Below are 12,897 nucleotides of genomic sequence, written 5' to 3'. Positions count from 1 at the left end.
TTACCAAAAAGCCAGCTTTTCAAAATTCTAAAATGTACAATATTCCAGAGTGTAGACAGAGTAAGAGAACCTCATATTCGTTTCCTCAAAAGCTCAAATTTAGATACTGACATTATCTCCCAATGCATGTGTTAGATCGTTTATCCGTGTAAATAATACTTAAAATATGCCACAATGTAATCCTGCTTTTGGTATTGCTTTATTTAAATCTTCATGTATCAAGAACCAGGAAAAAAAAAAAGTTGCCCAAACCAATACCAACTTCTTGGAGCCTCAGGCTCGGGGTCCCACCACTAGTTAGGGCCGGTGTGTGTGTGTGTGTGTTGGGGGTGGGGGGTGGTGATGAAAGGATGCGTTTGAAGGCCGGACTTAGGAAACGGAAATTTCAAAGCGAGCTATCAAGGTCCCCGAGATTCGGTCGCTGAGCTCCCACATAGGCCCGCAGGGTCCGGGAGGGTGGAGGGACCTAAACGCTGCCTGACACGTCACCACCTGGAAGAGATCTTAGGACAGAGTCGCAGTAAGGCTCAGAATGAGGCGTGGCCGCGGGCAGGTTGGGGCGGGATCTCGTAGGCATGAGGCGGAGCCGAGGACGAAATGGGGCGTGGCTTCGAATGGGGGGTGGAGCCTCGGGCAGCACAGAGGAGAGGCCAAGGCGGAGAAGAGTGGGTCGGACCCCGCCGGAAGTTCAGAGGATTCGCTTCCGTGTGCCGGAGGAGCCGCGCCTGCGCGCTCCTGGCGCGTGGGCGGTCCGCGTGTCGCGGGTGAGGCGGGGAGAGTGCGAGTGTGTCTGCTTTTCGTTTTCGTTTCCCTTCCATTCTCAGTCTCTTGGCGAAAACCGGGACGTGCAGGGGCAGACCGACGGATAGACCCACCCACTGTGCCCCACCTGTGTTTGGCCACGAGGACTCCCATTTCCCTGGACCCCGCCCATTAAAGCACTTTCAGGATGCCCCTGTATGCACCTATTAACCGAAAGTGAAAAATTAGTGTTTAACCGTTTCGCAGTTGGTACTTTTGGGGAAAGAGAAACCCTACCGTGGGGCAGAGGAAATTCCAAGGGGATAGCCGTAAGGGGCTCATGGACCTGCACACGAAGAACGCCTCTTTCCGCAAGCTGGTGGCGTGAAGTTTGACAGGTTCTGGACCCTTCGGTTTACCCGTCAGAGTTCTGGATGCCCGGGAACAGATTTGGGGCCATGCCAGTTTTCAACCACTAACCGCATTGCATCCTCATTTTGTGTCTTCCATCTAGATTCTTGACTCAGTGATTTGAGACTTGCAGGGTTGGCTGGAAGCCACAGCCCAGCCTCCCGATGCAGTCTGAATCCAGCCGGTGTGATGAGGAGACCCCTTCTCTCTTGTGGGGTTTGGATCCTGTGTTTTTAGCTTTTGCAAAACTCTACATCAGGGATATCCTGGACTTGAAGGAGTCCCACCAGGTGCCAGGTATGTTGCTGATCCTCCTGGTCGTTGCCCTGTGCTACGTTTGCATCCCACACTCCCCCAAAGCTGCAGAAATTTGAGGCAATGGGGCTTTCAGGAGAGCCCTTCCTCCTGCAAACTTTGAAAATGACCTAGCCTGAACCCTCAAATTAGTTCATTTTTATGCAAGTTTAAAGCAGTCTAAGTCTTTTCTTAAATAGATGTTTGGGAAAGTAATCTTTGTACTGAGGAATGTTTTTACCTGGGTTTGAAGTCTCATGTTTGGAAATGCTGAGTTATTTTTCTCTGGGTCTGCTCTTAGTTGAATGCTCACTGGACCAGGCATCCCTAGGCTTTGCTCCCTTTCTGAACTGTGCCATTTACCTGACTTAGTTGTGATAAACCTGTAAAGCTTCTTTGTAAAAATGGGGATTAACTTAATTTTGTGGAGTTTTGTTTTGAATTCATATTAAATATCAGAATATTAACTCCCTGAGAGGAAGGACACCATCTTCTTTGTTCATATATGTAATCCCAGTGCTTAGAACAGTGTCTGGCATGTAGTGGACTCTCAAGAAAAAGTTAATTGGCGCAACAAAGCATTCATTATAAGTGATAAAGTAAAAGAAGTCACTTTTTTTTTTTTATTAGAATGGTGGTCGTTAAAGACAGGCTCTGTAAACCTAAAAATATAGCAAATATACAGTGGTGTAGATTTAAATAGTTCACATAGCCGTAGACAGATCTTCACATGTTTACTGGGCTATATGAGAAGTTTGCTTAAACTCTGCTATTTTGAATGAAAGCTATGAGTCAGAAATAGTCAGGAATCTCAAGTACGCACAGTTCAATGTAACGTTTTATGTGTTTCCAGTTCTATGTACAAATATATCTGGGTGACCTTTTGTACAGATTTTTCACCACACCTTTATTTCCTAATTATTATTGGAAATGGTATTTTCCTTGGAAAGCAGCCATTCTCCCCCACATTTGTCTGTTTTCCATAACTGTCTGGCATTCTAAATAGCTCATCTCAGGAAGAAATTAATTCATACCAAATGCCAGTCTTGCTTAAAGATCTTTTGTAGGTGCTCAAGGAAGTATCGGGAGCATGACAGGGTCTTACCTCTTCAGTAGGTGAAGGACATTAAGGTATTTTAACAACAAACTGAGGAAAACTAACTGGTCCTGATGAGCTTTGCTATACTGCTTGCGATAATGCTTCAGATGTGGTTTTTAAAGTGAAACCTCATGGCTGAAGTAGACATAGTGATCTTTAGATTATACTCTAGTATTCTCTAAGGGTGAGACATTCCACTAATTTAGGTTTTTGTTTTTGTTGTTTTGGTTTGGTTTGGTTTGTTATGAAGAAAAAAACTTCTGTTTTGATTGCATAAAATTTAGAAATGTTTAAATAGCAAGAAATATCTTAAGTAAAATTACAAAAGTTAACCAAAAACTGATAAAACAGGAAAAGAATGTTTAAGAAAGAATTTGGTAGGCCTTTGTTTTTCTTTCTTAGGAGATCTTTGGATTTCTGGAACGTTAGGCGTGTCTTTGTTATTCGTGGTGATCCCTTGAAACACACCTGAATTTTATGCTAATGAGTTTCCTCTGGCTGGCCCACTAGGTAGTTTCTGTATGGGAGGGAGGGAGGGAGGGGGTGTCGTTCATACCTGAGAGACTAATTGTGTGATTATAGTGTTGAGATTTGAGCCACTTGTCTTTGGCCTGATTCCTTGGGATGGGAGGGACACTGGAAATGGAGTTCTCACATGGCCAACAATTCAATCAATCATGCCTATGTAACAAAACCCTAATAAAAACTGGGCCCCGAGGCTTGTGTGAGCTCTCCTGGTTAGTAATCATACATCGATGTATCCTAAGGACAAGGAAGCTTCGTGCTTGGACTCTGCCCTACTTTGTCCTATGCACCTCTTCATTTGACTTGTCTCAATGAAACCAGAGGGCAACTGAGTCTGAGGCTCATGCTGCCTGTACATAGTGAATAGATCAGCACCTCAGAATTGCCTGTAAAATGATTGCAAAATGTCATCTCCCCTAAATTAACCTATGAATTTAGGGTTACTCAAATAAAAAATATGAAGTTTGACTGTAGTGGTTGGTGGTGGTGGTGGTGTTTAGATTTGGGGGTCTTTTTTGTTTTTGTTTATAGCTCATAGCATACAGAAATCGTCTCTTATTCCAGATGTCTTTATGCATGACAAACTTATTGATGAGATAAATAAATCATTTATATTATCTAAGTCTAAAGAGTCCAATAAAGTGGAAATAGAGTATTCATAAGAATTATATTAAATGAACATATATTTAAAAAAATATTTTCTTAGCATTTTAATGCTTTCAAACTTAAGTAACCTATTGTAGCATCAATTAAATAACAGCAGCTACGCTAAGAAGATATAAATCGAAAGTACTTTTAAGAGAGAAAACAGACATATCTTACTGTGCTTGTAGCTGTTCAGGGGTCGGATGCTAGGAAATCTGAATGAGACCTGCCTATGTCCCTGGATCCCTGAGTCTTCCCAGCCCTCCTCCTTCTGGGGGACCTGATGATCCGGAGCATCCCCTGACGTGTTTGGGCCTCTGTAGGCTGCATGTGGAACAAAAGGCCGCAGGAACAAAGGGACTACTTGGGAAAGGCTGCAAATTAAACTTAACATTAGTCAGTATCTGTTGCAATTACTTTCTTTTCTTAGCTCACCAAACTTTCTCTCAGTCAACAGAGCTGCCATTTAATTTTCTGAAGCTCTTGTTCCGTGTCTACAGCCATCTTTTTGTAGAGGTTGCCCCTCTGGTATGTACAGTTCATATTTCTACACAATTTGGGAAATATATTTCTAAGCAGTGGATTTTCTCCTCAATTTTCTGTTGTTCTGTAATGCTTTTAAGATGTTTTTCTGTCGGTCACTTGAGATTGGAAGGATTTTTTGCATTTTTGATTCCCCGTGTCTGTCCTTGAAGATGAGCTATTGTCAGTCCATGAACTGAAAATTTAGCTCCCTTTTCTGTACTTTTCCAAGAAAATCTGTTGTGTCCTCAAATGAAGACCTGTTTAGATTTTTATCAAGTGTTGCCCAGCACAGTTTGTAACGTTGAATGACCGACCTCTGGGTGATTTGAAGACTTTGTTGGTTTGTGTCATTAGTCCAGTCTTCTCATTGCCTTTTTTATATGCTTCAACCCAGGCAGAACGCCTTTCCCCTTAAACAGTGTGTCAGCTCTTTACTATAAAAACTACCATAGAAGCACATACCAGGGTGTCACCAGAAAAACCCTGAGAGTCCTGAACTCTGAAGCTTTCAGCTATCACAAGTAGACCACCCCACAGTGGCTCCAGGACCAGCTGGAAAGACATCTTGAGGGCTGGCAGCAGACCCTTCACAGCTCTATCTCTAATTGCCAATATTCTGTGGGCCACAACTAACTGCACGGAACCCTGTGGAGTGTTCTGTCTCTAACATAAACAATTGCCTGGCAACCAGGCCAGACCATGAGTTGGGCAAAGGGAAGAGTAGGGCTGGCCAATCAGGTGCTAAAGAACACTTCTAACTTTGCTCTGCTCAGTGTACAAATAGAAAATGACATTACCTGGACAGTGCATTTGGGGAAGCAGAAAGGGCTAACTACAGGCAGAGACCAGCCTGAAGTTCTGGCCCACCCTAAGCCCCACATTGCCTACAGCAAAGCTGGAGGACCAGAGCAGTGCCAGGACGTAGTCCTGTTCTGCACAGGAGCATGTCAGGGCTTGGTAGTGGGGTACACTTCAGTAGAGGACTCCACGCCCACATCCCTAGGTGAGGCTCATTTTTCCCATTTAAACTTCCCTTTGCCAAGCAGGGAAGTAGGGAAAGGTTGCCTGCAGAGGTCCTACAGGGGTCTCCCTCCTCTGAAGGTGCCCTCTCCCTTTTCTGTTTGGTCAATGCAGGAGGCAGGAGCAGAAGACCCCAGGGTCTCACTAAAGGCGGTAACTGAAAGACCTGGATTTCAGTTTTAAGAACTCAGGAGTAGGCCTTTGGAATGGTCTTGATCTTAAAATTTCATCCACTAAGTATCTTTAGAAATATGTCTGTAGAGGGCCCCTCTTTTGGTTAAATTTGCCACCTTTCTTTAACCACATCTCACTTTCCTAGAATTTCTGGAGCTCAACACCTCCTTGTCCATCCCCTGGGACTTTGTGATGAGCAGCTTGTTCCCAGCCTCTTTAATCTACATGGGAAATGAGAATTGTCAACAGAGGCCAGTCTGGGATTTTTGAAGTTCAAGCCGTAGGTCCCCTGTGAATGTGGAGGAGAAAGGCTCTGACCAGACTTGACAGGGGAGATAGCCAAATGCCTGAAGTGATAACTGATTCTATTTGTAATTCATATATTTATTTAAAAAGGAAGTCACCATTTAAAAGTTTATAAGCTCCTTATGAAAGTAAAGAATTCAGCCCTGAAGGGGAGAAAAAAAAAAAGAAGCTAGAGAGAATTTTAGTCAGGACTCTTCAGCTACAGGTGACAGGAACACAGTGCACGCAGCTTAAGCCAAAAAGTTCAGGTGAGGATATTGGGGGCCACAGGGGAAGCTCTGCAGGAGCCAGGACAGCACTAAAACCCTTTAGTTGGAATCAGGGACTCACCGCTTCCAGTTGTTCTGTGTCTGGTCCCTGAGTCCAGAAAAAAAGCCTCTAGGTATAAGTGAGTAGGGCTCATCCTCTTAGGTTTCTCCCCTGGTGGGAACCAGCCCTCCGGCGCCTCTGTCTCCTAGGTTTGCAAATAGAGTTTCAGGAAGTTTTTGAGTTGTAACCTATTGGCCCCAAAAGGTCATGTTTTGTAATCTAGTTATCTTCTCTTTAAAAAAATAAAAGCCACAGGTAATTCACCGAAATGATGACTGGTTTCCTAGAAAAGCACCAGTAAAAGAACCAAAGAAGCCTTTCTCATGGTTTCCTCTCTTTCTTTTTACAGTCCTTTTCCAGCCCCTCAAACTTTAGTGCTATGTTTGGTCCCATAATATAATGACTGTTTTCAGGCCCTTTGTGAGAGTTCTACAGGGAGGTACATTTCATTTTCACAAGAGGAAAGAACATTAACCAAATTCGGTTGGGCAACATTGGTTTTCTTTTTTCTGCACAAGTAGAAGCTCTTTTAAAGCCAGGCTTTCTCCTTATGACCCTGAGGAAAAGACATCTGATTTCTTGGGGCTTGTCATTTTTGATATTTAAGTCTAGAATTTCAGCAAGCAGCATGCCACTGACTTTTTATATCCACTCCCGCACTTTTATCCTCACAGTCAACATTGACTGAAGCAGAAAATGTAAGCATACGTTATATGGACTTGCTCTTTTTTTCCTTCCCAATTTCAGGTATTTTTTTTTACAATGGACATCCAATAAAACAAGTAGATATCTTGGGAACTGTAATTGGAGTGAGAGAAAGAGATGCTTTCTACATTTACGGAGGTAAGAACAATTGAGTTTATGCGGAAGGGATCCCACTTAACTGAATGTTGAATTGGAAGCCACCCCAGCCTTTCAGAGCAGCAGGGGACTCTCACAGACCCCAAACACTTTCCTCTATTGGGAGCCCCTTGGAGCCACCAACCAGGACTAAGTGTAAAATGAGGCAAAGGGTAGGAATGATACTGATGAATACTGTCAAGTAACAGATGCTGGGGAGTTAGGAGGCCAAAGAATTGAAATACTGCTCTAGGATCATGGTTGATCAGGAACAGACACCTGATACCTGAGGGCATAGCTATAAATAGCAAAGGATGCTAATCTATGTTTCTATTGATACCTTTAAAAAGAAAAGGCCAGATTAATGTTAAAGTAGACCCTTTAAGAAGGCAGGGAGGCGTGAAAAGTAACTTATAAGATTTATGTACAAAACAGTTTTTAAAAAGCAATGTGTTTGGATTCTAAACCTTTGCTATAATTGAAATTTGTCATTTTCTATTGTATTGCCTTGGATCTGTGTTCTTGCTGTACGTGGGAAAACACGGAAGGCAGTTTAACTAGGTGACCATTGGCAGTCTGTGCATGATTGATAATTTATGAAGTCCTTGTATTTCTTCAATATGTATTAATTTTCCTGAGGGCGATTGTCTCATGCTTACAAAATAACATGAGATGAGATTTCTTGTGCCTTCTGCCTTTTCTCAGAATATATTTTTTTAAAACTCTGAAATAGGTCATCTTGTTAGGCATTCCCTTACTGGATCTCATCTCTGCTTTATTTTACCAAAGATATTCATTCTGTTTTTCTCCAGACAACTCAACAAGTGTTCACTAAGCTTCTGCAACATACCCAGCAGTGGGCAAGTGCATTATCTGTAGTACAACACGGTACTTCTCTTCAAATACCAATAATGAAATAATAGTATCTTTCATAGTTTACAAAGCACTTCTACGTGTATAATTCATGTTATTCTCCCTCTAATCTTTTGAAATAGAAAGAACAGATATTCCATTTCGTAGATGAAAAAACTAAAGCTCAGTTACTTGCTCAAAGTTCCACTGATGGGTCCAACGTATTTATTGGTTCTGGTGTGCTGTATAATGCACATATAACTCAATTTGATTTTTCTCTTCTTAAGCCCTCCCCCTTCATCCACAATATCTAGTTTTTAATTTTGTGGGTTTTTTTAATCAAATAAATGAGGCTGTATGGGGACATCATTCCTGGCCCTCGAGTGAGGCCAAATATTATGTCTGTGACCTAAAGGGGCTTCACTGAAGGATGAAGGTGACATGTCTGAGTTTTCTGCAGTAGACATTTCCCTTAGAGTGGATGTCGTGAGAGCATTACACACATCTATAGGCTATGGGAAAATGAAAAGACATCTGAAGGTTGAAATAATTGAGAAATGTTTTTGTAACTTAAATTCTCGTGAGCCTGTTCAAGGGAGAGCTGCACTTTCCTTGATGTCCTCAGGTCAACCTTGACTCTTGGGCCACTTGCCAGGCAGCCACTCCTGCTCTCCTGGTACTGCTTTGCCTGACTCACTACAGGCCTATGCTGAGGGTGCTTCCTGCTCACACTGACCCATCCCACTGCTGAAACAAAAAGCCGGTGGCCCAGGCAGTATTCCCCTAGCTGGGGAGGACGTGGCACAGCCCTGCAAGGATGCGCCCCTTCCAGACCTCAGGGCGCCAGGAGAGGTTACAAACCAGGAAGTCAGTGGCGGTGCCTCAAGCACGCAGAGCACCTGGCAACAACTCAGGCTCAGACCTAGAATCTTGGGAGGCTACGGTCAAGATCAAAATGACCTCACATTTTCTAGACCAGATGTTCATGTGCTAACATTTGTTGACTTTCTGTTATAAATTAACATTCTAAACTGCCCGGAGAAGTGGTGTTCCTGGAGGTGACATACATTTTTTTGAAAATTTTTATTATTTGTGCCTACAGCACCCGGTCTTCCTAGGTGGTCTCCCATCCAAGTACTAACCAGGCCCAACCCTGCTTAGCTTCCGAGATTGGACGTCAGGTTCTTTCAGGGTGGCATGGCGCGACTCAGGACATCCTGTGTATAAAGCAGATGTGCTAACCGCTGTGCTATGGAACCATGTCCGACAAACATTTTTAACTTGAAACATCCTTATTGATTTTTTTGCTTCTTGAAATGATATTCACTCCTTATAAAATAAAATTTTAATTAAAGAAAATTTTAATAAAGTACATATATAACTCATGTGAAACCCTATAAAGCAGACAAAAACAATGTCAATGTTTGGGTGAACATCCTTTCTAATATTTCTACCATGTTGCTAATGTTGAAGACATATAGATATGCATTATTTCTTTATTACTATTATGTATATTGCTCTATTCTTAATATTTCTGAAATTAGGCTTACAGTCTACATATACATGGAGTATGGGGTTCCTTTCCCATACTCCAAAAGAAACTGCTATTAGCATTTTAATGTCTTCAAATCATTTGTCAAAGTACATTATTTAATATTTTATGTAAATTAGATTATATATGAGATTATATATATGATGTGAATATCTTTTAAGAGCAATGAACAATCTTCATTATTTTAAGTTTGTTCTCATATACCATTAGAATTTAACCAAGTCCATATTTATAAACATTCAGGTTATTTCCACCTCTGGTACTATAACCAATATTGCAATGAATAGCTTTATAGAAGATGTATATATCTGTGCATTTGTTCTGTTTTTCTCCTCAAGATAAATTACTGGAAGTAAATGCTAAGCCAAAGGATATATTGTATAAATTTTAAAATTTGATAAACATTTCCAAACTTGCTCTTTAGAAATTTTATACTCCTACAGATTTACACTCTCACTAATAGCATATGAAGGTATCAGTGTTTTTAATATTTGTCTTTCTAGTAGTTGATGAAATTATTTAAATTTGCTTCTTTTTTTTTTTCCTGCTAACTAGTGAATTTAGTGTACTGACCTACTTCTTGGCCACTTTTATGTCTTCCATGAATTGCATATTTCTTTTCTTTGCCACTTTTTCTCTTGTGGTCTCGATCTTTTCCTTATTAATTTGGATGAACTCTTTATATATTGAGATACTAATCCCCTCATTTGGAACATTGCTATACAGTATTAATTTATAGTTGGTCAAATATATTAGACTTTTAAAAATGAATTCTGATTTTCAGGTCTACTTTAAAAGTGTCTCCCCAGCTTCTATATGCCCAAAAAATATACCCAACATTAAAAAGTATTCACGCATATTTTCTTTTCATCTTAACTAACTATATTACATTTAACAAAGTAAGATCTATCTCGAATTTATTTTAGTATAAGTATTTTTCTAAGTTTATGCTTTCAACACAGATTTAAACCAGCAATAAAAAAATTGCCTAATGTTTCTCATTTGTTACATGTGCTTTTACAACAGTCTAGCTGATGATTTTTAAAAATCAGTAAGCCCACTGACCCCATGTTTAGCAACCTCTACTCTGAGTTTGTCAGAAATTAGGCAAAGAGAAAACACCTATTATCCTATAACAAATGTCTCCAAGGACCTCTATAGTTTTAAATCCAAGTGCAATGGGAATTCTTTGATTCCCCCCCCCCTCCACTACAGACAGATAAGCCAGGCCAGTATTGTTTATGCGACCAAAATATAATTATTTTCTATTATAAAAATATAACTTTGCCCTTCCATGATGTACTTGGCTTTCCTTACATCCCCTGCAATGGTAAGGACTGGGCAGAAGCCCTTTCAAAGAGAAGCCTAGGCCCAAAGATTTGGGATGCTTTTTCTAGTTAAATCAACAAGCTCGTGGAAGAGCAAATGGTGACAAAAGGCTGTGTTCTAAGTGCCTCTAACCACAGACCACGTGATGCTCTTGTTGCAGGGTAGGAGAGCAGGGCTGATTTTCTATGTTAGTAGTCATTGCGATTTTTGCTCTCCACTTCCCAAGGGCACCATTTTCGGTAGAAGCACTTCCGAGGTAAGGTAAGTGAAATGTTGACTCCATTCCTCTGGGCTTATGTATCACAGTGACATTGCAAACAAGCAGTTCCCGCTGGTGCATGGTGTGAGATAATATCTATAAAGGTGAAAGGAGAGTTTGATAAGGGATTTGCCCAACCAGACTATTGAGAAAGGCTGTCTTTCAATATGGCTGAACCCAATGACAACTGCTGCTAAATCACCAGCAGCACCCAAATCTCTGTTCTACCTTTTTACACTTCTCTTGCAGTGGATGATAGCACTGGAGTTATAAACTGCATCTGCTGGAAGAAGTTGAACAGTACTGAGCCTTCCTCAGGTAATTTTATTTGTCAGCTCCTTTGCTTTTCAGCTAACCACTGGATTTTCCTCAAAGAAGCTCATCAGAACAGCTGTAAAGCTAAATTTTCACATTTATCCACTGGTCAATTACACTGTGCCCAGAGCTTTGGCTACTCTGAAAACTGATACTAACGGGGAGCCACTTGTTTTACTTTCTCCTGTTTCTTTGGTGCTCACTTCCTCCTAAGCCTATGGGAATGTGATTAGGTTACTAGGAGTTTCAGCATTTCTTTTGTACTTTGCCAGTTATTCCGCAAGTCAAGATGTTTTAGCGTAATTGCCAGTCGGGTCAGAATTCCCTTGCTTCAGGCATGTCACTTGACCAAAGAAGATTCTGAAGACTTTTCCTCTTATATGGCTGCCACTAATTTCTATGCTGCCATTCATAGTCAGATTTTTTGAAATATTTACATGTTTGACAAATACACCAGGAATTTTAAGACTTATGAGAAGGTAAGATAGGGTTGTTTTGAAGTTAGCCATTAAATAATATAAACTGAAAAAGAATTGTAAAATTGTATATTGAATACACTGACTATAACTGAAATAGTATTTGGAATTTTTGAGTATATTTTAATAGTTCTTAGGTAGTTTTTTAAGTTGCTTAAATTTTAATATTAAAAAATATTATGCCGTGTTGGTGATTATTTTTGATTCTACAGCAGCTACAGAAACTGGGACCTTGTTTTTCTCTGTTTTATGACATATACAGTAAACCATACACAGTGGGGCTGTTTAGTAAGTATTATCTGTTATCATGTCTAACATCTAGTGTCTTTGTGTTATACATGGTAAGACTGCAACACTTGGAGTGGTTTCTTTTTTCCTTTATGCCATTACCTGTCAGAATCTCAACCTCCTACTTTGACTCTACTGACCAATGGAATGGTCCTTTGCTTAATTTTCTGATAAGTTTACATTTAGAATTCGGTCATCAGTTTAACATAACTTTTGTATTCCCAATTTCTAATTTGAGAAAATCTTAAATCAATGGCACTGTAGGAAGTTGCTTAGGAAGTTTTGTAGATTAAAAAAAAATTAAAAGAGACAACATGTTTTATGCAGATATCTCAAAGGCAAGAAATAAACCTATAAGATGCTTCGATGTTTGATATATCTAGGGTATTAAAATCATTTGCAGATTTATGGTTGTTGGACTGTCACAGTCTTCATTCAGAAGGTGTTGTTTGAATATGCATACTTGTTCCATGGCAGGGGTCAGCAAATTTTTCTGTACTAGGGCCGAACAGTGAATGTCTCATGCTTTGTGGGCCACAAGGTCTGCATCTCCATTCAGTACTGCCATTGTAACACAGAAGCAACCATAGACAGTGCATAAACAAACAGGTGTGGTTCTGTTCCAGTAAAACTTTAGTTACAAAAACAGGTTGTCAATGGAATTGGCCCATGGGCCATAATTTGCTGACCCCTGTTTTAGACATTGTCTAACATTTAACTTTTAGACATTTTCAAAATCAATTCTTTTGTAAAGAAATGACATATTGGGAATATTATATAACTTAGAATTGTTTAGATAAAATGAATATCAGTACTGAGAATGAGATTTTTGAAATATCTGTAAGTACATGAATAGATGAACAATCACAGTGGGTAGATTAATTGAAAATTGCTTTGAGAATAAAAAGAGAGGGTAAGAGTGTAAGGAAAAAGGCTG

At 40.4% G+C, this 12,897-nt stretch overlaps 1 protein-coding gene and 1 pseudogene across 7 annotated transcripts in view; one reads left to right on the top strand and one right to left on the bottom strand.

Annotated features, from left to right (window-relative positions):
• Window positions 1-663: 663 nt before the first annotated feature.
• The window catches only part of STN1 (STN1 subunit of CST complex), a 33,781-nt gene continuing 21,547 nt past the window's right edge, over window positions 664-12,897 (top strand). For 3 of the 7 annotated variants that reach the window (XR_004951393.1, XM_036222801.1, XM_036222805.1), the window contains exons 1-4: window positions 773-1,139; window positions 1,256-1,449; window positions 6,797-6,892; window positions 11,131-11,199. Coding sequence is in view for 6 of the 7 variants with exons in the window: in XM_036222801.1 (XP_036078694.1) it covers window positions 1,317-1,449; window positions 6,797-6,892; window positions 11,131-11,199 (298 nt within the window). In the remaining variant the exon portion in view is untranslated. The other 4 variants (XM_036222804.1, XM_036222802.1, XM_036222803.1 and 1 more) reach the window with 4 other exon arrangements.
• On the bottom strand, window positions 8,835-8,950 carry LOC118604264 (annotated as a pseudogene).

This window comes from Rousettus aegyptiacus, unplaced genomic scaffold, assembly GCF_014176215.1.
Source record: "Rousettus aegyptiacus isolate mRouAeg1 unplaced genomic scaffold, mRouAeg1.p scaffold_m13_p_6, whole genome shotgun sequence".
Lineage (NCBI taxonomy): Eukaryota > Metazoa > Chordata > Mammalia > Chiroptera > Pteropodidae > Rousettus > Rousettus aegyptiacus.
The sequence above is the reverse complement of the archived record's forward strand: the minus strand, read 5'-3'. Positions and strand labels throughout refer to the sequence as shown.